The 24,981-nt window shown below is 38.1% G+C and overlaps 1 protein-coding gene across 1 annotated transcript in view; it reads left to right on the forward strand.

The window, feature by feature from the left end:
• The window catches only part of GRXCR1 (glutaredoxin and cysteine rich domain containing 1), a 107,658-nt gene that overhangs the window by 64,336 nt on the left and 18,341 nt on the right, over window positions 1–24,981 (forward strand). Inside the window, exon 2 of the mRNA XM_040966206.1 lies at window positions 1,193–1,435. Coding sequence (XP_040822140.1) covers window positions 1,193–1,435 — 243 coding nt within the window. The remainder of the gene's footprint in view (window positions 1–1,192; window positions 1,436–24,981) is intronic.

Raw genomic sequence — 24,981 nt, forward strand, 5'->3', positions numbered from 1 at the left:
CCCCCAGGCTTGGCACTTGCCAGTGGGGGCTGAGACATAGACCAGGTGGCTCTCACCCACTCTAGCTCTGGTGCTCATCAGCAGTATGGCATCCTAGCTCAGCCTGGTCCACCCACAGTGCAGTTCTCACACTCACCAGCAGAAGCACTAGCCCAGCACAGAAGTCCCAAAGTTCTCTTAGGCCTGCTCCTAGTCCTGGGTCTTGCATGTGCCAGAGGGTGCTAAGACCCAGTCCAAGGTGGTCTGCCCTGCATCTCAGCATTCAGCTCTGCTGGCTGGTTTTAACATTTATCTGCCTCGAATTGTTTGCAATCGGTGTTTTGATGTCATGGTGGGTGTGCAAATTATGTGGTTGTGTGTTTAATTGCTGTAATCCCTTGAAAACCCATCATCTCATCATATAATTGTGTTTTGTCCCTGACTGACATGGCCCATTTTTGTGTTACTGAAGTGCTTGGCAGAGTTCTCCACGAAATGAGGCATTGATTTTTGGATTTGGTAGAAAACATGGAAAAAAATTTCTTGCATCAGACACTGTTTGCCTCAATTTGGAATATTGCAGGCCTTTGCCCCAATGTCTGATTTCCTGTGTCCTTTCTGTACTCACATGGGTGTTGACTTTTGGGAAATTCCACCTTTCATTTTCTGTGCTGGAAGCTTCTCAGTTTGTGCTGGAGTTCTGTGATTCAGTTGAGCACATGCACGTATGATGTGCCACACAAATATCAAAAACCTTAAGTGCGAAAGGGCTGATATTCCTGGGAAATTATGGCTCTAAAATTTGCTAAGCTTACCAGTAACATTTTCATCTGGTTAAATGCTTCCCTTACTAATCTACGGCATACATTACTTTGTGATTAAGAGGCAGATATAGTAATTGAACAATGTCTACAAAATCTAAGCAGATATTTCAGTCTTCAGTATTTAGCCTCATAGTTTCCCTTTGAGACATCATCACTTTAAAGGTCAAACATTATATGAAATACTAGTATGAAATTCAATTTTATTATTATCCCAATCACTGATGTTCTAACTTAAAAAAGACATGTCTTAGAACTGATAAATAAGATGCTCATTCAACTTTTATCTTGTGCTTTTAATGTATGATAATTACTAAATGTATTATTTGCCCTAAGATAATGAGTATAATGATAACAGCAAATGTATTTACACTACAATGTTTCCTCTTCAGCAACCTTCGACTGACCTAGAATTTGATCGTGTAGTGATTTATACTACTTGCCTACGTGTGGTGAGGACAACCTTTGAAAGATGTGAACTGGTTAGAAAGATCTTCCAAAACCATCGGGTAAAATTTGAAGAGAAAAACATTGCCCTGAATGGTGAATATGGAAAAGAGTTAGATGAACGATGCCGCCGAGTTTCGGAAGCTCCTTCTCTCCCCGTTGTGTTCATTGATGGTCATTACCTGGGGGTGAGTATTCTGCTAAAAATGACCTCCTCCTCCGTGGAATCCAAGCAGTGATGGTAGAAATTTATAAGCCTGTTAGGTAATTTGCATCATACTTGCTATTTTTTTTTTTTGGAGGCCAAATCTAAACTATTGAAGCATTGATTCTCTCAAGCAACATCCTGTTAGAGAGCTCATTCATGCAGTACAATGGAGCAAATCAAGATGAAACTGCCTTTTTGAATAGGAATACCTCTTAAACAGGTTCAATTTTACTTTAGTTTTGCATAGCAAAGCTTGACATGTGGGATAAAAGCTACTTGTTTAGTAAAAGGAGGTAAAATGGAATATTTGTAAGACACATTTGTGAATTCCCTTATAGCCCATTGTCAGACACTCTGTTTCTTACCTAATGAACCTAAGATGACATCCTTGAAATGAAATCAATAAGACATGGGGCCTGGAGCTGCATGTTTATCTATCTGCTGTTGAAAATTATTCTTGATTTTGATTATGCAGCAGTGTGAGACATAAATTCAAGCCACAGTAAGCAGAGAGAAACCCCAAAACAGCAACAAAGCATAGCTGCTTCATTTCTCTTTGACTAATGCTGTTGGTGTAATTAACCCCCATTGATTTATGAGCAGCTTAAAGAGAAAAAAATGCAAGGAGAAGGCACTGGAAGTGTACTTGGAAAGGGTGAAAGATGGGAATTAAGGGACACTCCAACCTGTTGGGTTCTGAGTGGCTCACTGGAGCATTTAGCGCAAAGCGAAGAGCCTGTCAAACGACAGATAGATACTTGAAGCTTGGTTTTGTTTAGCTTTGAACTTAATCTTCAACTTCCTGGGGAAGTTAGAAAAATTTATAGAAAAGATTTTCATGTTTTCTTTGAGGACATCTGTGCTATGATATCCAATCTACAAGGCATAGTTAGAGGCAGGCTGTCATCTCACGGCAAGATAAATGCAGAGAAGCCATGATTCACTGTGTTGTTAAGAAGTCCAAAGTTTTATAAGAGTTGGACATACACCACTACATTCTGAAATAACACAATTTACAAATATTGACCCTATTCTTGTAATATATTTTAACGTATATCCTTGGGACAGACATTCGCAGCTGCGTCTCATATGAGAGGACCTGGGTTAGACCACCAGCCCCACTTCCTGAATCCAGCTGTCTGCTTGCACTGATCCCTGGAGGCACTGGTGTTGGCTTGAGTAGTTGTGTCTCAGGCCGCAAGCCATTGCAGGCAGTTAGGGAGTGAACCAGTGGATGGACTTGCTCTCTTTCTCTTTTTTGTCTTTTTTTCGAAAGATACATTTATATACTCTTAGTTCTCAGAAAGCTACCACAATGGCAAATTAATAGAAATAACATCAATAATTGTTATAGTAACTGGAGTACATGCTCAGCTTTATTCCTGAAAGCTCATCCAACACTCAAGATACCCTTAGAAATCCACTCTTCATGGGATTGGTACAATGGCTCAACTGGCTAATCCTCCACTTCCAAGTGCTGACATCCCATATGGGCACTGGTTTGGGTCTCAGCTGTTCCACTTCCTGTCAAGCTCTCTGTTTATGGTCTAGGAAAGTGGTGGAAGACGAATCAAGTGTTTGGAATCCTGCATCCATGTGGGAGACCTGGAAGAAGCTCCTGGCTCCTGGCTTCAGTTCAGCTCTGCTCAGGCTATTGCAGCCATTTTGAAAGTAAACCAGGGAATGTAAATTTTTTTTTGTCTTGCCTTCTCTCTGTAAACTTGCTTTTCCAATGAAAATAAATAAATCTTTTTTTCTTGAGAAAAGAAATCCATTCTTTTTATTTAAAACATGCATTTAACTTATTTGAAAGGCAGAGTTAACACAGAGAGAGAAATGGAAACAATAGAGAGATTTTCCTTCAGCTGGTTTACCACCCCCAATGGCAAAGCAACCAGAGCTGGACTGGGCTGAAGACAGGAACCAGAAGCTTCTCCTGGGTCTCCCATCTGGGTTTAGAGACCAAGCATTTGGGCTGTCTTCTACTACTATTCAGCATGGAGCTGGATCAGAAGTGGGGTAGGTGGAATTAAAACTGCAACTCACATGGGATGCCAGCACTGTGGATGGCAGCTTTACTCATTATGCCACAGCAGCAGGCCCCAGCACTCTGCCGTGGTTGAGCACAGACAGGTTGAGGCCAACACTGGAGCCAGATGGCCTTGTTTCAAATCCCTATTCTAATTCTTATCTTGTGACTCCATCACTTGATTTCCTTCTTTGAAAAATAAAAATGAGACTATAACAGCTCATGGAATAATTGTGAGTATTTTATATATGATACATATAAGTACTGAGTTCCTGTGCTGGAACAAAGTGTTTTTTTTTTTTTAATAAATAGCAATACTTTTCAAAAAACTGTTATTTATATAAGATAAAAAAAATTCATGTATTTCACAATACAGATTTAGGAGCATAGTGATAACTTCTCATCCTAACAATTATTATCTTTGCTTTTCAAAACAGAAAAATTTATTCCTTTGCTCCAAGTGATACAACTGGCCATGGCAAGAGGCACGGCATCTGTGCTGTCACTCCTGACTGTTGCTTTTTGACATATCACCTTAAAGAAAGAGACCTCTTGCTGATGTGTTCTTTGCAGGACTTGGAACAAAGAATGTGTTCAACTAATCATGTGTGCAGTGGATATAAGAAGCATTCTGTATTGCTTTCTCTTATTCCAGCCTTCCCTCCCTAAGACATTCTTCCCTCACGAAAGTATCTGATAAACTCAATCATATAACTTGTAAAGACCACAAGCATATACTTTTTACTTTAGGGTAAATTCTAACAGTATAATTTATTTCTCATTATGTGCTACCAATTTCTGTGAAACTGTATAATTAAAACGCCTGGACTGCTGCCTACCCCCTGAGGTCTAAGGTCAGCATCACTGCTTCTGATCATTCCTTTCCCCACCTGTAAGCTACACTGTGTTTCTTGTTCCTGCACCTGAGACAATGTAACAAGCTATGATGCTGGTGCTGTTATTTGATTTCCAGTTGGAGGAACAGAAAGAGAGAGCACAACAGGTAAATGAGGTGGGGAGCATGCTGTTTTCTCAATTGCTTTTGCTGTGTGGCTTTGTTGGCACAAATGACAGTTTAGAGAAGGAAGCATGACACAGGTGCTACCTTGTTGCAAATTTGGAAAGAGTCCAGAGGAAAAAAAAATTCCTCCTTTTTTTTTTTTCTTACGAGAGGAGAGTTACCTCTGAATCTATAATTGAAAGTGGCAGACACTCCAAAATAACTTATGCAACAAATTCCTCTCCCATTATAATGGCTCTTTTATTTAAATTCTAATGCACAGTTATAAAGGGAATATATTGTGGGAAATGGGGAGCCTTTTTCATGAACTATTCATGCATCTGAAATGGAAGGATGCCCTCTGCTGGGTTTTGGCACACAGTGAAACATCATTTGTAAGACAGGAAAGAAGCTGATGTTGGTAATTTCCTTAACATCTGTGGTATTTTAAATAGTTTCATGAAAGCAATAGATTTAAATTTGGATGGGTGAGGAAAATATCAAGATGTGCAAATAATCTGCAGAATGTAGCTTTCTTTAAGGAGGGAGACAAGACAATTAAGGAAACAAGAACTGCTAGACAATGTGGTAGATGGAGACAGAAAGAGAGGCAGATGGAGACAGACTGCAGATGACAGGAAGATAGGGCAGGATGGTGCCAGAGCAATTCGGTTGTCTTTATTTAGTGAAACAGAATTCAACAGGCAAGAAAGTAGAATTGCCAAGAAGACTACACTCCTTTTCCTGATAATGCCCTTCTCCAACCAAAGTAAAGTCCAAAGGGAAAAGCAATGAGAAAGCCAAAGGAAATAAATTACTCTGATAAATCTATATTACCCTGAGATGCTCCATTTGGGGGAAAATTAAATTCAGCTTGGTTCTCAGCTGTGTTGGCTTCAAAGTATTTATAGAGAAATATTGTTGTCTAATAATTTGGACATTGATTGTATTAGAAATTATAATAGGAAGTAGGCTAAAATGCTGATTTTTCTGGATCATTCATGAAATTCTACAGTGAAAATCTACAAATGACACTGGACTAGAGCTATAAAATGACTACAGATATTAATGGACTCAAAGCAACTGGTACAGAGGTGTAACTGGCTGATGGTACAATATCTATTTTTATGTACACTGTCGCTTTGTTACTATTGAGCACAGTTAATTTATGGAAAGACATACAGACTCCACGTACATTTGTAATGACTGCTTCCAAAACTGGCCAGCAGAAATGGGCCTCCAGGGGACCTTCTACCCTAGTCACAAAGCAACTAATTCCAGAACTCACTGCTGACCATGACTCATTCCAGCAGGAAGGATCCTTTGTTCTTCACCCTCTTTCAGCTTAATTCTATTCCTCAAGAAAATCTCAAAAGTTGTCTAGCATTTCTGCTATAGAAAAACATTTTATATAGCATAGGAAATCTCCACAGTAGAGTAAGTCAGATTGATTACTGATTGAGACCAATTGCAATATCTGTGGGATATACAGTTTTCATTATTTCTCTTCAATCAACTTTATTGAGATATTATATTCTTTTAAAGTATACAGCTCAGTGAGTTTTGACAGTCATGAACATGTCAACAGATTCAAAATATGGAATTTCATATCCTCTTAAAGGTCCTTATGCCATCTGGAAGCAACTCTCTTCCTTATCCCAAGTTGCCAGTTGCTTTTCAGAATGGTATCAAGAATTATGAAGGCTTCTGGTCTTCTTGGAGTGAACAGGGACAGGCGTTGTCCTCAATTTTTCTTCTTTTCAAGTAGCTATTTCATTGGCCTTGAGTAGTTTTATCACATGGATGAATCAGTACCCTGTTGAATATCCAAGCTAAGCATTCTGCTCATCTCTGAATTTTCTGTAACATTCTTTATTCTCTGCTACATTGGTTCTATAATTTCTAGCCATCCTGGCTGTTAGCTTGAAAAGCAGACCAATTGTATTTCACTTAGATTAACAGCAATTTTAGAATAAGTGTTTTCATGATCTAGACAACAATGAATTATGAACTCTGAGACGCAAGGAAAAGATAAGGTGAGTTTTATGGGTGTCTATGCTTATTGTCATGAAAACTTTTCAGAGCTGCTTCTGTAACTGAAGAGTGAACCCAGGCAGAGGCTGGGAGGCTCCATGAGTAGAGGAACTGGACTGGAGGGTTAAGGAGAGTGAGATGGCTGGAGTTTACATAAATAATTAAAGTTAAATAATTTGTTGCAATTAAATATCTTGAAAATGTTTATTACATACATAACAAGAAATGGCTTTGAAGTTTTAGGGTCATATATTTCTTTGAAAATCTGGTAAAGGCTATAGGCCATTTCATCATGCATAGATACAAGTTTCATTAAATATCAGAGTTCTCTGAGAGATTATCCCTGGAAAACTGACTCCCATTAGAGGAGTTCTTTGGAGAGGGATCCTAGTGTAGTGACTCCCACTTGGTTGTCTTGGAGAATTTCATCTAGCAATGTGACCTACTTCATCGTAAGTCCTGTCACAGCTAGTTTTGATTTTTCAGCTTGTAATTATAGAATTATGAGCTTTAGATTTTTATTCTCTCTTCATTTTTCCTTGAAAGTTAGCTTTATTCTTTTTTTCTGCTTATTTTCTTGATTATTAGCATTTCATCAGTGGTCTAGGTGGGAGGAGGGTACTCGGAGCATTCAGATCTACCCTTGGAGTCTTGTGTAAGAATAGACTAAGTGTTTAATCTTCAAGTGAAGTGGAGACAGACAGCTTTGGGTGCACGGGCACTCTTTTACTCACTAACCAGTCATTGAAGAATTGAATAATACAGTTATTGAAGAAGTAGTTTAATTGCTCTTAGAGGAGAATAGAATTCATATGATATTAGACACTTTGCAAATTAAATGATGTGATCTATAAAACTCACAATGTTTACAGCATGGCATGTACCCCACAGACCTTTGTTAATATAAAGCTGGAGCTTAATAGAGCATACCTACAAGGGCCTTAGGATTGAAAGACATGGAGAGTATAATGAGAATTAGAATGTGCTAGGTCAATAAGTCAGGAGAAGATAAAAGGTATACAATGGGATTTTGAGTCCATACGCAAACCCTGTTATTCATGTAATCCTATGCCTGGAGACAATGTAGCACATAGCCTTTTGGCTTCTGGGTGGTAGTGGTATTCTGAGTAGCAAGCAGTAATGTAGGCCAAATGTCATTCAGTTTTGGTGAGCTGATGTGTGGGTTATTAAGAATTTCTCTCTTGTGATGATACTTGCCATGCACTCTGCAGTGTGTCTCCTGCATCACTGTGAGGAGCCCTCACAGCTACAGGATGCAGGTGGTCTGCTCTCTGCCCTGTGAGCTGCCCTGTTTCTGGTCCTAGAGGCCTTCAGCAGCAGCACTTTCTTCCTACTTTAATAGCATTATGGTGTTTCCCAACTATGAGCCAGATGATGGCATGCTGTGATTGACTAAAGTGATTGAATTAGTTTTTATAGCAATTTATGTGCACATGATATTTGTGGTGCATCTTGATTTTCATATCACAGCAGTATGGAACTAATTAAGAGTACTGAATCACCCTCAGATTTCCACTGTTATTCTGTTCCTTCAGTAATGCTATAGCATTCTCAGCATCATGCTGTGATACCCTTGATTCACTGAACACTTCATCATCAGTCCCACAGATTTATTTATCACTCAGGTCTTATCCTCAAATCTTCTCAATATAGTTTCTTTCTATCATATTTTGACTACTGTAGTCCTTTTTCAAATTAGAAACAATATTTGAGAGATGGAGGAATGAGAAAGATATTACATGTATACAGTAAATATTTTTAAATTATTCTAAAAGCTTAGGCTGAAGCCCTGAGTTAGGGATCAGTCTAGGACCTCCACATGGGAGACAGGACTCCGACTACTTGGGTTAGCACCCACTTGCTCCCAGGATATACATAAACAGGAACTTGGAATGTGAATGGAACTGGGACTTGATCCCAGGGACTTGGATGAAAAATGTGAGTATCCCAAGGGGTGTTTTAGCCACCACACCAAATGCCTGTCCCACACTATAATTATTTCAACTATGTGAAAAATTCACATTAAATACTTCCTATCTGTTTACAATTCAGTTTTTGCTGCAAAACTTGCAGTCAAATGAAGAAAGAGAACTTTTGAGGCTTGCAGGCATTAACTATTCCTAAGTCACAGGTACAGAAAATAGCTTCAGCTACATAGTGTTTCATTAGTGTGTTTGCTGTCTTCATCACTTCATGGATTTAAATCCATTGTCATTTTACTACTCTTAGTTTTGCCTGCTACAAGTCTATATATTGTGATATTTGTAAAGTATCTGATAAGTGCATGATAATGATTTTCATAGCCGTTTTCCAAGTTGGTTGCAAGTTAAGTGGGAAACTAGGATCTGCTACCAGCAAAGGCCTCAAGGAGTCAAAGTAACTATATTTCAGTTTACATTTAGTTTAGTCCTTCTCAATCCAGCTGAATAAAAGAGGAAGTTGTAAATAACCAATGTTTTTGTATTTGGATTGAAAGACATCTTGTAAGCAGGTAAAATTATTTTGTCTAAGTCATAGAAAATAAACGTAAGTAAGTTATAAGCCCAAATAAGTAAAATGAAAAATGGATATTTTTACTAAATATGATTTCTACTTCAATGTGAAATCAGTATCTTGCTAAAGAAAAGCTTTGGTAATGAACTCTTTCTGTTCCCTGGAGCATAGAGACTTAGTGTCCTTTCAACCACCAGAGGGCTCTCAGAGTGTAAGAAAGTATATTAACCATGTAAGAAAATTTATGAAAATAGTAAACATTTTTGACATGCCTTTCTTTTGAGCTCATTATAGCTAAATGCTTTAAGTATATGAATATAAGAAAAAACTTAAGTGTGGGGAAAAAGGAATTACGAGAAACCATTTTAAATTGACTCCTCAAATATAGTAAATATTGTTTGGATCTAATTTCTGAATCAAGCTTGTATGCTATTCATCTGCTTTTTAAATGGAAAAGCAACCAAAAGACCATGCATATATATTTCTGTGTTTCTCATCCTTGGACCTAATTTCCATAAACATCTAGTTTGTTGCCATAATGTTACCTATGATTACAACTGAGCAAACATCTCTCCTAGGGATTTGACAAAGCAAATAGCCTCTGAGCCAATTTGTAGGTTTACTTATGCCCAGGTAGCTTTATGATACATTGTGTTGTGGTTTGGTTTTGTTTGTAATCACTCCTTAGACTCTAGTTTGGTTAAGCTCAGCCCAAGATACTTGTTTCTCCAAAAACAAAAATTGAGCTAAAGACCTGACCATATGTTTGGTCCTGATGGTGTTTACTCTCTGGATCTGAATCAAAGAATGAGTATAATGAATAGAATGGAGCAAACACCTTCCCAGCAGCAAGCCCTGAACTGCACAAGAGGGCCTCACTGTGGGCCTCTTGAGCTTGCAGGAACTCCATGAGGACTCCTTTTGTGGACCCCAGAGCCCAGCCTGTGTTCTCCATTTATTTGTATTGCAGCAGCTCTTTCTCTCCCCTCTCCCCCATTACCTGTTTGAAGCATGGAGGAGGCTGCATTAGAATATGTGGTTTTCAGATTAATCCAAGTGATGTGCTCAGTGTTCCGAACATTTCCTTGGAAGTCACCTGATGAATGATGTGAATGAGATTTGAGGTTATCCTTTGAATGCAAATGATGCTGCCCACTCCACCCATTTTATTGTGTTCCACGTAAATCTTGAAAGTTTAAAATATATAAAAAGGTTCAGTTAAACAATTTGGGAAAGCACTAAAACAAGTTTCTTGATTTCTTTTCAGAATTTGTTTTATTATTAAAATGTTTTTGTATAAATTGGGCCATACTGCTAATCTCAGGTGAGGCATGATGATTTACTATGAGATGGGGCAAGTCTCAGTATCACTCTTTGTTTAGCTTTTGGGTTTTTGTAAAATTAGTAACCCCAAAAAGCCAAGAAGGAACTAACCAAACATCATCCATTGGGCAGACATTGGGCATTCTCTGTTTATATAAAAATACAACAACATTTTGGGGAGATGGATATTTTAAACACACAATTCTTTCCATGTAGACTTAAATTTTAAGGGTGTGTGTGTGTGTGTGTGTGTGTGTGTGTGTGTGTGTGTGGAGAGACTTTTAGTCTGGATGCATATTACCCTAGACTGTGTTAGATGTACAATGTGCTGGATTAATGGTAAGAAGTTATTTAGGAGGTGGAGAGTGAAACAAACTTGAATTAGAGCAAGGAAGGAGAGTTCTACAGGGAAGTAGCAATTGAACTGTACTTTGCAAAATGAGTAAGGTTTCCGTTAGTGTTTCTGATGCCATGCTTCCTGACATAAATCTTTGCTACAATTGACTTACGACATTTTTGATTCTAACAAGTCATAATCAAGTTCAGCTTTGGGAAGTATCTAGGACTGGTGATGAAATGGAAGGCAAAAGAACCCTAGAGACTCACTGGAGAAATGCCAGATCAGTTTGGATCTCTACCCAGTATCAGTGGCTAAAGAAAAAATTCTAACAGCCTTTCCTGACTTTTAGTTTAACCAACAGGTGATTGTAACCGGTCCTTATAACTCTTCTCACTTGGGTTCTCCACTGCCACAAAATCCTGAAACGCACTGTGTTCTGGGCCTTGCAGCGGTCCGTGCTTGACCTTCAGTCTTGTTTGTTTCCTTCAGTGGTTCAAGAGAGATTGTAAAGAAAAAAAAATGTCCAGAATAGGCAAACACATGGAGAAAGAAAGTAGATAAGTAATCACTAGTGAAAAGGAAAAGAAAATACGGATGAAGAAGAGTGAATGGGATATGTTGATGTTATTGGCTTTGTATAATAGCATTCTAAAATCCACGGTGGTGATGGTTGCATGAATCTCAGATTGTACCAAGAACTACTGAATTGTGCACTTCAAGCTGATGAATTGTACGATATGTGAATTATACCAAAGTAAAGCTGTTCATAAAGAGAGGGAGAGAAGATGTGAGAAGCCTGGGGAATGCTTGCTGGGACTCCTGTCTCCGCTCTGTCTGCTGTGTGTTGTCTCTGGGGTAAAAAGGGCAAGACCTACATTTTCAGATTTTTACCAGTCAAAATGAGAAATAAATCAATTGCCTTCTTGCACTGGCTGAGGGAATTGAAGCAGGATGACCCCGAAACACAGTCATTTCTAAGGCAAAGGGTGCAGTAAAAACAAAAGCATCATCTTCCCTGCGGACACTCGGTCTGAGTCTACTGTTTCTCTTTGGGTAGCAGAGAACGCTGAATCAAAGGAGATGATTAACAATAAATAGCTTTCCAAAGTCGCTTTGCTAGATTCAAAAAACACGTTTCAAAATACACATCAATCATGCTATAATAAATGATCAGAAATTTGGGATCCAAAACAGAATTAAAATAAGTGCATTTTTATGTAGAAGAGATCTTGCTACATTTTTCCAAATCTCTCCATTGAACAATGTAACATTTTGTACTGTGCTGCGTGGACTTACTGAGGATTCCGGAGCTCTATAAGTTTTCCGGTGGTGTTTACCACCCAAAGTATTCACTAAAATATGCTTTTTTTTTCTCCAGATAATATATGATATATCATTAAAGTAGAAAGGAAATCAGTGAATAATATCAGGAAAGACTTTCTCATGCTTAGTAGAGTTTCATTCTTTCAACTTCCATCTTACTAAAGATGTAATTTTTCTGACTGAGTGACCTTACCTAGAGAATGTTAGTTAAGAATCCTTTACCTCAGTTTCCACATCTGAAATTGCAGAATAGCCAAAGGCTGTGCTCTTTTACATGAAGCTAGGTGTCTTTGCTGATGAACTTCCTGACTCAGATTGCAGAGGAGAAACATCTGAAAACATGCCTCAATTTTTCCACCAAAACTATACACTGCTATAAGAAGATTTCAGAGTCTCCATAGGGAGATTTTTTTTTAATAATTCTACCATTTGGGAGGAGGAATATGCATTTTATTTTCCTACTCTTCCTTATTGAGTGGTTAAGTTCATTGCTTTAGAAAATGTTATAACAAACGTCTTCGTGAATACACTTTAGGTATTGCTAGACTCCCTTGTGAAGCAGTTTTCAAGTGAGGTACTTGAAGCCACGGGCATGAGTATCTTAATGCAGTCCATGTGGGGGTATGAGAACATGACATGAACTGTGCTGTTCTCTGCCCCATCATCTCAGCTCTCTGGTACAGCTGGAGTGTGTGTGTGTGTGTGTGTGAGAGAGAGAGAGAGAGAGAGAGAGAGAGAGAGAGAGAGAGACATATCATGCTACAGACTAGACAACTCAGTGGTTCTGGGGGCTGGAAGATCCAGGTCAGGGTAGCAGCAGTTTTGACCCTTGCCCCGACCCCCAGGCTTATCTCCTTGTCTTGAAAATGTCCACATTCTTGCTGTGTCCTCCTAAGACCTTTCCTCTCCATTCCTGGCATCCCTTACTCCTTTTATAAGAACACTGATCCTATTGGAATTGGAATGCAGGACCGCGCTCAGCCTTGTTCTGCTTCACAGTCTGTGATAGGGAGGACAGGAACCTGTGCAAGAGAATTAGTTCATTGAATGTGTGATACACACAATAAACAGAGTTCAGCCCTACCTTTCCTTTTTTGGTTTTAAGATTTATTTGTTTTTATTGGACAGGGAGACACACTGAGAGGAGGAGAAATAGAGAGGAAGATCTTCTGTCTTCTGATTCACTCCACAACCAGCTCCAGTGGCTGGAGTTGGGCTGATCCAAAGGCAAGAGCCTGGAGCCTCCTCTAGGTCTCCCACGTTGGGTACGGAGTCCCAAGGCTTTGGGCCATCCTTGACTGCTTTCCTAGACCACGAGTATGGATCTGGATGGGAAGTGGGGCTACCAGGACTAGAATTGGTGCCAATGTGGGATCCTGGCACTTGAAAGGCAAGGTTTTAGCTGCTGGACTACTGTGCTGGGCTCATCCCCTTCCTTTTTCAATCTAGCATTTTTTAAGAAGCACTTTTCATCTTTTTCATGAGTGATTATAATTAGACTTGAGAACATTTTTATCATGTATCATCATGGTGTCACATTTGCATTTTTAAAAACATCTTCATACTGTTGGAAGTTCATGTTTCCAGGGCTGTGGTTTGCTTTATAAAATGATTATGAATATACAGTTTTCTTCCTGTTCAATTATGTTCTTAGTGTAAAATCTCAGAAAGGGGAATGTGAAGCTGTGTCAATTTGTTAGCCATATTCATCAAGATATTTTAGTGTTTCTGCTTTGGATGAGTTATGACATACTTGCTTATTAAAGCTTTAAACGTAGTCATTTATGCAGGTGTCTGATTTAATGTGTGGAAATGGTCAATTTAGAAATATGTCTGTTGGAGATAACTAATTTGGTAGGGGAAAAAAAAAGCCATATTGCTGGTCTGTCTGAGTTTGCTGGGAATAGATATTTGCACAATTTCACACGACCACTAGGAGTCAGTAGTTTCCCACATCCTCACTGCAGGGAACTTAATATCTATGCATGACCCCAAGTAGGTGCTGTGGGAAGCAGCCTGTAGCGCTTACTAATATACAAACACGAATGTTGCATTTTTGAACATGAAGTGCATGTGTGCCAACCTTTAGGCCAATCAAGTGAGTTGGGGAAATTAGTGATCATTTTTGGAATTTTTAGTGCCTCTTCCTTCCTGCATGAATGTGGATTATTTTGTCCAGAACACAATCATCATAACACACCTTTGAGGAACAACCCACACAGCTCCGGAAAGGGCCTCGCTGAGTCTCAGGCCTTAGACGTTTTCTAAAACAAAATAATGATGTTCTTGCTCAGGTCTAGTGTAAGCCAAAGGGGCTCTCTATCCACCACTGTGAGTCTCAACACAGAACAATAAAATATTAACATCCTCAGGCATCACAGCGAGCACCTAATCAATAAAGAGAGGTGGTTAGTGTTTTTCAGATTGGTTGTTACTGTAGAAGCATGCAGAAAAAAATATCTTTTCAGTATGATTTTAGGAATGGAATTTAGGAGTTAAAATCATTTTATTAGAGGTGAAATAAGGTAAGTGAAGTGGAAATTTAATTTGACACACCCTTCTCACTACATAGTAGCGTGGAAATCTATCTCCAACATAAACACAGTTGCAGTCATTTGCCCTTGTGACTTGCGGTTTGCTCTTCTGTGTCTAATACTGTCTGATAAAAAGTACACGTGCTGGCAGGCGAGAAATGCCTTCAGTTACAGAGTGACAGGGAACACAGCAGAGACGTTGCTTTACTGTATCCAGTGCCATTTCTGACCCGAATAAATCCTCTTTAACTTTGACCTAGAGTTACCTAGAGAATAAATCCTCTCCATTATCCAAATGATGCTTCTTGAGATGTAGACATTTTCATTTGCACAATGAAGAAATCTTGACTAGAAGCCATTCTGAAGATGTTTTTACGTAATTCAAGTAAAACAATACATTTGCCTGTGACCAAGTTTTATTTCATGATGGATTTGTACAACAAAACCAGAAAGCGTGCAGGTTAAGCTGAGGTTTGTTATTGAGAGCTCTTCTCCTTAATTATCACATTTGGAAGGTGACTCTTTCAGGCAGCCTCAAAATTGCAGCTATGAAAGATGGTCAGATAAAATACTGACAATATAAATATGTAAACTCTGACAAATGCAGTAAATCATCCGGTTAATATTTCATATCAACAAAGCAAACAGGCTAATCCAATAGGAATAGTTTAGAATGTGTTTATGTATCTGTATCTGACCCATTCTATGGGAAAGATGCCTTGGTTTTAAACCCCTTGGCCACCAAACATTTTTTACAAAAGTTTGTTTTGTTTATTTTTTATCACTTTCCCTTAATTTCCACTACTGTAATTTGATTTCTTAGTGTGTTTTGCTGTAGTCATTTTTAATAACTTTGTTGAGCAAAGCAATTCTTTCCTTTGTACATCATATATGTATATGCACATCCATCAGCATTTTATATTAACAGGCGATTATTGCTGATAGATATTATATATTTTAGACACCTGATATCTTCAGGTAGATCATTGAAAATTGAAATTGGGATTAACTGAAAGCTGATATTTTTCCTTTTCTTTTTGCCATTAAAGGAAAATGTCAAATATTTGTTTGAGATTATTATTGATCACAGACTAGATTGATAAGTTATAATTTTAATGAGCAGGAAGATTATGCATTCATTTGCATAGGCAATGTCCTGACTAATGTTCAAACTCCAACTAAAATGTGTAGTAGAGAGAATAATAAAAATGTGTAGCATGGAAATTTATTAATCATGTCTTTTGAAAGTATGTATGTTCTGGTGCTTTTTACATTTGGTGTTTTTTCAACACTGGAGAAACTGTCTCTCCCAGAGTTAGCTAAGTCCTGGAATTCTCCTTAAATTAGCATTGAGAAGTAAGCCAGTCCACCATAGTCTAGGCCCACATTGTCCTTTCCTCTTCTTCTTTGTTTTTGTTTTTTTAAGGATTTATTTTATTTTTATTGGAGAGTCAGATATATAGAGAGGAGGAGAGATAGAGAGGAAGATCTTCCATCCGATGTTTCACTCCCCAAGTGGCCATAACTGCCAGAATTGCACTGATCCAAAACTCAACTAATTCGTTCCTGAGATTTCCCAAGTGACCCCACCTAGTGTGTCCTGCCTGCTTTTGTGAGATGCGTGGTAACTGTTCCCCAATCCCGTGGCTGTACCATTCCTGAATGATAACAATCCTACATTAACACAGGAGTGATTAATACTTTAAAAATTACACGTGCTGATTACTTTAGGGCTGGTACTTTATATGGAAGACCTCATGAATTCTTGGGGAGAAGGAGATGATGAGGGTCAAAGTGCTTGCATCCACAAGATCATTTTCTACACAGCCTCTCTCTCTGTGCAGTCTGTCTCTGTGTGTGACACTACAAAGCGCTGGGATTGGAATTAGCTTTGCTTGGGACTATGAGGGACGCGTGAGAAGAGACTTGCACTGCATTAACAGGGACACCTTCTGATAAAACAGGATCTGCTTCAGGTCTCTGGAGCCGCACAGCTCCCTTGGCTATGTCAGCACACAGTTGAGGCTTGTCTCCTGCAGCACACTTTCTCAGCTCCTTGTCCAGCAGCCTCTTCCGTCTACCCCCTTTCTTTAGAAGCAAAAACAAGGAGTTTCTTTTAGTCTTCTGTAGAGGATGGGATCATTTTCCTTTGTGGTCTTTGGATTTCAACATCTTTCCCATCCTGGAACCTACTCCTTGCCTAAGTCAGGGCATTTCTGCCAAGGAGCTTTTCCCCTAAAGTTATATTGCTGAGGCAATTGCTAAGGATTTTAGAAAAAAAAATCATTTAAAGTATGTACCGAATTAAGAAATAAATAGCTTCAATTTTCTAGCAACTCCTAAGAAAGTAGACAAAGCAAAGCAGCCTGAAGCATATGGTTTTCTCAGTTGTTTGCAAGCATCAGTCAGCAGATAACAAGCCCATTAAATTACCAAGAAGGTTCCTTATCAGATGATTGCTGAAACTTGGTTGCTATGTAAGGTGACATTTGCTATCTTTTGTGATAAATAAGAGAGCTTTCAAAATTGATAGAAAATGTATGTGATAAAAAAAATTACGCATGCATTTCAATGTTTGGCACCAAAATAAACTTGTATTTTATTTTAAATTCATTTATCCATCATCTTTTAAAGTACCTTCATATACATCTACCTTCTTTTAATTGTTATGTAGGGAGAAGTGGTGAGGACTATCTTAGCAGTTCACCATTTTTTCAGTACTGACTTGTACTATATGTGTAACTACAGGTATTTTCCTTTTGATTCAATTCAGTTCCTGCCTGTACGAACTATTGAATAGCTAATACTACAGTCACATTTTCCACCTGTGGTGGTCAAGAGCTGGCTGTTTGCAGTCAAATTTACTTTTGGTGAGTTTCCATTTTGTGGATAATATAATATGGTTGTGTGATTAGTTTCTAAGTCACCTTCCGTAGCACCTAAAACCTGTCATGTGTCATTAGATGGTAATTTGACACACAGCTTGATAGTGTATTTTGCAAAGTGCCAAATTCGCTCTTTGAGTTTTTGATTATCGGAAAATATCCAATTTTAAAATGTTGAATCACGAGTCAGTGACAATTATTTATTCTCCACTGTGAGGAACAGTATCTGAATTTAGGGGGAAACGTTTTTGGAGGAGTAATGGTTTCATTTTAATTCTTAAAAACAACTTCTGCAGCCGGTGTAGTGGCATAGTAGGCTAACCTCCTTTCTGTAACACTGGTATCCCATATGGGCTCTGATTTGTGCCCTGGCCATTCCACTTCTGGTTCAGCTCCCTATTAGTGGCCTGGGAAAGCAGCAGAGGATTTTGCCCCATGTAGGAGACCCAGAACAAGCTAGTAGCTCCTAGTTTCAGACTGGCTCAGCTCCAACCATTACAGTTATCTGGAGAGTGAACAAATGGATAAAAGATTGCTCTCTCTGTGAAAGAAATAAATCTTTAAAAAAAAGTCCTTGGGGCTATTGTTGTAATATAACGGCTTAAGCTGCCACTTGCGATACTAGGCACTGGCATCCCACATGATGCCCCACCCCATCTTAATAGCCTTGGAAAGATAGAGCGATGTGCAAGATGGTCCAAATGCTCAGCCCTCTGCACTCACATGAGGGACCTGGGTGAAACTTTGGGGTCGCTGGCCTAGCCCTGGCCATTGCAGCCATCTGGGGAGTGAATTAACAGATGGATAGTCTCTCTGTCTCTCCCTCCTTCTTTCCCTAACTCTGCCTTTCAAGTAAATAAAACAATATCTTTAAAAAAAAATAAGTCCCCAGCTGTAGGTTTACCTCACTGAAATGTTCTAAATGTCTTGCTTGTAATTGGACATGTGTGGTATCTTCCTTATACTTTAGTTGGTTTGGATTCTAAACTAGATATACCATCCAATGTTTCTTTCTGCTTCCTGTCTGCTTTCATTCAGTTTACAAATTCCAGCAGTAAAGAGATGATACTTTATTTTGATCTCATAGACAAAGAAATGAATAATAGAAGAGACTTAAATTGGACCAGGGTTTGTTTTCTAAGTGGTTCTCCACTTGAATCTCCAAATATCACCGTATCTTAGACAGGTTGGGTTTATTATTAATGGCGCATTCATTAGCTATGTTTCTAAGCTTTCTTTTTTTTTCCTCAGCTGATATGCATTCATAGGCTTAATTATAACAAATTGCTCATGTTTGATCATCTTTGACAACAATGGTAATAGCATATTGTTCAGCCTTATGTTATTCAAGAATAAAGCAGGGACAAAGTGCTTCTGCAGCATGAGAAACTGTGACCAGATTACAGACTGCAACTGTCAAGAGGCTTACAGATAGTACTTGCTTTGCTGAATTACTCTGACACTGGCATTCCAGGGAGGAAGTATATCTGAGTGAGGTGCAGGATGTGTGGGAGGGTAGGGAGCCCCAGCATCCAGCATCTGTCCCTCGGTGCTAACTCTTGAAGATATTTTCTGGCCAGTAGGACAAACCTATAGCATGGCTTTCCATTCATCAGAAAATTATGAGAAACTAAGATGAGTCTAGTCACTCAACTGGGTGGCACTTACAGAGTTAAATTAAAAGTACATGTTACTTCTGTTCTCTTGGAGCTTCAATTCTCCTGGGAAGGGAGGGGGGATGGTGGGGAAGCAGGTGCATAAATAGGTACTCAATTCCAGATTGAAGCCTACAGTGAAGTCATGCCATTTGATATGGAGAGCAATTGGGAAGATCCAGGAATTCATTTGATGGACATGGTTTGTTGACGAATGGAGATGTGAATCCAGGTTTCAAGTATTGATCATTCTGAGAGATCCTAGGATCTAGGCAGTCTAACTGAAATCTGTACAGCCAAGCTTGTGTGCTGCTCCGAGAAAGCACGACCTTGGGCATAAAGCTCAAACAAACGGAAAGCAAGCCTAAGGAGAAGTCCTTGAGCCTGTGGACAGAGATGAGGCTGTGGGATGGAAAGGAGAGGCGGTAGGAGTCTTGAGCACCACTATCCTGCAGATGGATTTGGCTAGTGATGTTAGTGCAAAGCAAAGCTTTTCAATGCTTGTTGTCAGGAGACCAGCAAGCAAAGTGAGTCATTAGGTATGACTGTTAAAAAGTTATCTGGCTTGTGCATACAGAACAGTGAAGGCTGGCAAGGATAAAACCAGAGGGATGGAAGACTCCTTTTCTAATTACTTAAACTTTATATAGAGGTAATCAATTACTTACTCTTTATTATCATCCTGGGGAAGCAGCAGAGGCTGGCCCAAATCCTTGGACCCGTGCACCCATATGTACACCCAGAAGAAGTTCCTGGCTCCTGGCTCCCAGCTCCCAATCAGCTCAGCTCTATTTGGGGCTATTTGAGTGAGCTAGTGGATAGATCTGTCTTTCCAATAAAAATAAATACTTCTTTAAAAAAATAAGAGCTGCAGGTGAATTAGCAGAAGTTACTAATAGGTTGAATGTGGGGTGATTAAAAGGAAGAAGTCATGGCCAACCATTATATTGTTGTAAGTGGAGATGTGATGGTGTCATTTGTACTTTAGTAACTGCATGCCTTCCCTTCAGCAGCCCAGATCTTTTCCATGTGAACATTTATGCGTTGAGTTTTAAAGACTGTCTCATTTACACATTCCAATAAAGCTCTCCGACTTTTACTCTCATGTTTCATGTCTTAACTGATTAACTTTATATTCTCAAATATAATGGTCACTTGATTTTATTTTTAAAACGTTTCAGGAACTCTTTTTTAATCTTAATTTTCTTAGTCTGTTATGGCTTTAGTTATTATACCTTATTTCACGTAATATCATCTCCCTAGTTTTTATTGGCTTCGTTTAATCTAGTTTTCATTAATTATATAAAGTTTCGTGTTATCTTTAGAATGTGCTGTTTAATTTTAGCTTTTACTGCTTTAAATGTGTTTTCATTTTTTTTCTTTTAAATCTTCACTTTGTATTTAGCATATCATTTATTTCTGGTGATGCTTTGCCTTATTAAATAATTAGTAAGATAAAAATTACTTGCTATTAACCCGTCTTGCTCATAGAAAGACTACTCTGGAAGGCCCCAGAACACTCATGCCTGCATCCTTTAACAAGCTATCTATTTCCATCTATTTGCTTCTGTGGTTCCTATAAAGATAATAGGAGAGCAACAGTTCAGAACTTCACAGCCTGTTTGCATTATTTCGTGGCCTCAACAAAGCAGTGAGAGAGTCTTTGAGGCACAAGAAATGCCAAATTATAAAATCTATTTTTATTTTCTGCTGTCACTGTGTATTTGACATAATGTATAATATAGCACTAACATGGTATATGATAATAATAATAAACAATAATAATAGATACTATCCATTAAACATCCATTACATTCTTCTGTACTGAGTGTAGTTTGACAGCAATTAATTTCATGATTATTTTCTTAGTATTTCTAAGAGGAAGACATTATTTCAAATATTTAAGTGAAGACAGTAAACTTAAATGAAGAAACCCATAGACCTTAAAGCTAGGTAGACCTGTGTTTGAGTTGTGAACCCACAGTAGTTAATGGTGTCTCTCTGTATTTAAGACATGATTTTTAAGCACAACTTGAAAGGCTGCATTGAAAATTAGATGAATGAATGTTTATAAGATGTCTGATCAATTACAAGCTTCTCCGTAGGGTTTGCTATGTCCTTGCTTGAATCCCCTGCCCCCAAAGAAATCCTCCTGGTGTTTTCTTGCCGTTGAAACATTGGAGGGCCTTGAGAGAAAACTTCATAGAAGCCTTGTAACTTTCTGAAACCTGACACTTGCTTTCTTTGGCGGTTGTGAAGGCCCTTAGACTAAGGGAAATGAGAGAGAAGAACCAGGCTTTGATTTCAATTCAGTGTTAGACACCTGAATTTAGTCCTAGTTCTGGCATGTAGAGTTACTGGAGAAATAAAGGAAAATAATATATTACTATCTACAAGAGGTAGTTTTAGACGAGGTTATTGTTGTTGTCCTTTTTATTTCCTTTATTAAACCTTATAACTTTAAAAATAATCATAAATCTGTGTAATAACTAATGTCCGTGAAGGCTCCAACTGTAATGCTATTCCTATCTTATCTCCATCTCACTATATCTACCTCTTTGTAAATCTCTATAATCTATATGTATGCATATGTGTATATATTGACAGCTATGTCCTAACCCCATGCCATGAAATAAGTAACTAAGAACAGAGGTTTCTCTTAGTTCTGGGGATTGGAGGTTGGAAAACCCTAATCAAGGTTCTAGCAGATTCAGTGAGAGCCTATTTCCTGGTCCACCAAGAGTCATCTCCATAATTATGTCATCGCATGGTGAAGACAGAGGGAACTTTTTGGAACTTTTTTGATAAGGACATTAATCCCATTCATAAGGGTTCCAACTTCACAACCTAATTACTTCCGAGGACTTCAGTATTCAGGTCTTAGGGACTTCTTTGTTTCTCCAGATTTATCATTTGACCAATGAATTTGTCTGCATATCTATTTATCTCTGCATATATTTCTCATCAATGTGCCTCTTAGGCCATTGGTTCAAACAAGATATAAATGTGTCTAATTGTCTGTTTTGTGAATACCTGAGTTGACAGTAGTCCCGTGGTATAGATTTCTCTGTTCCAGAAGTGATTTTTTTATATAAATCTGTTGCATCTTCCTATAGGATGAGCCCTTAGTTCATATCATAGCTAATATCACAGCTCAGCAATGTTATCTTTTTCCCTCACATTATTAGTAGGCATAAAGTAATATAGGATGAGCAGTTTACTTAAGGATGTGGCCTGGAAATTGAATGCATTTTTTGCTCATATCTCACTGCCAAAGGTTTTGTCATGTGGTTATACCCAGCCACTCTGGAGGTTGCAAATTACAGAATAAATAGTGACTGTGCTATGAGGGTGGGGGGCTTGGTGTTGGCGATGCTGTTAATTATGAACATAGTCTCATTATTAATTAAGGGAGCACAATTCTGATAACAAAAGATCACTGCAGTTTATTTTAAAAAACCGAAGACGTTCACAATTTTTTTTTTCAGAAAGGTTCTTTGGAATTAGACTCAACAATAAATTCATTACTTACGTTTATCTCCTGAGACATCAAGAATAACCGAAAATTTTTCATGTGACTAAGACTCCATGTGTCTCAGACACTGTGATAAGCATTCAACATATATTATCTCATTCTTCCTTATAAACCTTCATGCTAGAAATATTTTTCTCTTTGAAAACTAAGAATTTAAGAGGCTTAGCAACTTGCCCAAGCTCACACAGCCAGTGAATAGGAGACAGATTTACTGTGTGGCAGAGTGCATAGGTTTAAGGCAGTTCTGGAAGCCTTCCCAACGTATCCTCTTACCTGTATGATTTGCTTTTCTTCACTCTGTGATTCCAGGAAGATTCTCATCACCCTTACTCTCTCATTTTGACAGTGTGTAATAAATACACTCAAACAAGGATTAACCACCTAGATAGGATGAAGTCGTAAGTCATTGCTGGCTGTGCTAGTTAACTTTGTGTTATCCCTTCCAGATTAATTTTCTCTTCTCTTCTGTTTTCCTCTGAGCCCCAGAAAGCAAAAATGTCTGTGCCCTCTGACTCCTAGTTTATAAGGAGGCTGGAGCAAAAAATGTCAATGGGAAAGGACAGTGAGGATGGGATATTTAGATTCTCTGTTCCCTCCACTCTGAGATGTACTGAGATTGTTGCTGGATTCTTGTCCCTTTCCCTTGGCTCCTTCTCTTTGGTTTTGTGATGCTAGTCCATTCCCCTCAACCTTAGATTTGAGAATGGTAACAGCTAACCAATGCTAACAGCTTCCAAATGCTTCACCAAGCTTAATGCTGTGCCTGGCCTTGACCATGCTTTTGTAGTGGGGCTCTTTATCCAACACTTTTCTAAATAAAGTTCTTTGGGCATACTGCCTGGCTCCTACTGGGATCTTCAAAACAAACTGGGCTGTTACAGTGAGGAAGTTTTTCTTGATGGTAACTGGGTGGGTGCCTTCATTCCTTTAATCATTTTAATAAGATACTAATATGAATAATGAAGGAATTGTTATTGAATGCATATGCCAGTGATGGGTCTTTAATTGTGTATCCATGGTTAAGCATCGTTGGTTCCCATCTGGGATGAGAGTCCTTTCAAATTGGAATTCCTTCCTATGAATGAAATTTAAATCAACATTTTGATTACCTCATTATAGTCCCCAATTATGCTCATAATATGAATCTTCCTCAAATATTTTTCCTGCTGCCTGATTGAACATCCATGGTGTCCAAGAAAAACAACAAGCTCTTTATTTTTTTTTTCAGCAACATTGTTCACTATATAATCACAGTTTTTTTTGACTTTTTGGAGAACCCTAGTTTATATCCAGCAAATCTCCCATAATAAAGAGAAACAACCACTGTAAGCATTATCTGGGAAAGTTTTTAAATGTCATGTTACATTTTCTTTTTAATAGGTCAGAAAAATTCAATTTTTCCTCTCACTATCTTGAATGCAAAACAAACAACTATGTCTTCTTAATGAAAAATTAATTCTAGTTCCTGCACTTCTATGTTTTTCCTGTTGTAGTTTAAATTTATGACAACATCATCCTAAAGCGATGTAAGCCTTTTATTGGTCTCCATTAATCTTCCACTTGATTCTAGATAGGAAGTGCTTGTGGGTCATATTTTTTGGTATTTCAAAAAATTGAATGCTCTTAAGAAATTTAGCACAAATAAAAAAAGACTGTTATTTCTTGAATTCCCATTTTCAGTCATGTGATCTTTCAACTTTTATTATCTTATGTAATCCTTCTAATAATACTCTAGGTATTAGATGTATCCATGTTGTAAATAAATTTTTAATTATGTGTCCAAGTTATTTTAACTTGTAAGTCAAGGACCTAGGAGCAAACCTATGTCTTATCTCTTAAAAAAAACTGGTGAATTTAACCTCTGAAATCTAAAACAGACAAATAAAAATTGTTTATACTAAGAAAATTGAAGGACACAGCAGAAAATATCATATATGTTAAAGAGTGTTCCGGCTCCTGCTAGGGCACCTCCAACACTATGTTTTCTAAATTCTAGTTTTCTGGTGTTTTGTATTATTTGATATTAATTTTAAGTGAATTATAAAGATGTCTTTTTACTATAGAAAAATACAGTCTTTGTACATTCCTATGGTTTCCTATTTTTAATAATGTCGGCTTTATTAATGTCAGGATTGAATTCTATGGAAATTGTTCTTTATGACTATACTGGAAATAACTTTCAAAAACTTAGCACTAATTCTATAAAGCTAACATCACTGTCTTTTGCATGTAATTTTCTGATGCACAGCAGTCTTTAATACATAATTATATGAAACAAGTTTACCAGTTTTAGTTGATTCTGCAGCTAATTCTTCCTTCCAGCAACAAGGAAGACCATGTTCTTTAGTATGAGA

The sequence above is a fragment of the Ochotona curzoniae genome, unplaced genomic scaffold, assembly GCF_017591425.1.
Source record: "Ochotona curzoniae isolate NIBS_2020 unplaced genomic scaffold, NIBS_Ocur_1.0 scaffold_4505, whole genome shotgun sequence".
Taxonomy (NCBI): Eukaryota; Metazoa; Chordata; class Mammalia; order Lagomorpha; family Ochotonidae; genus Ochotona; species Ochotona curzoniae.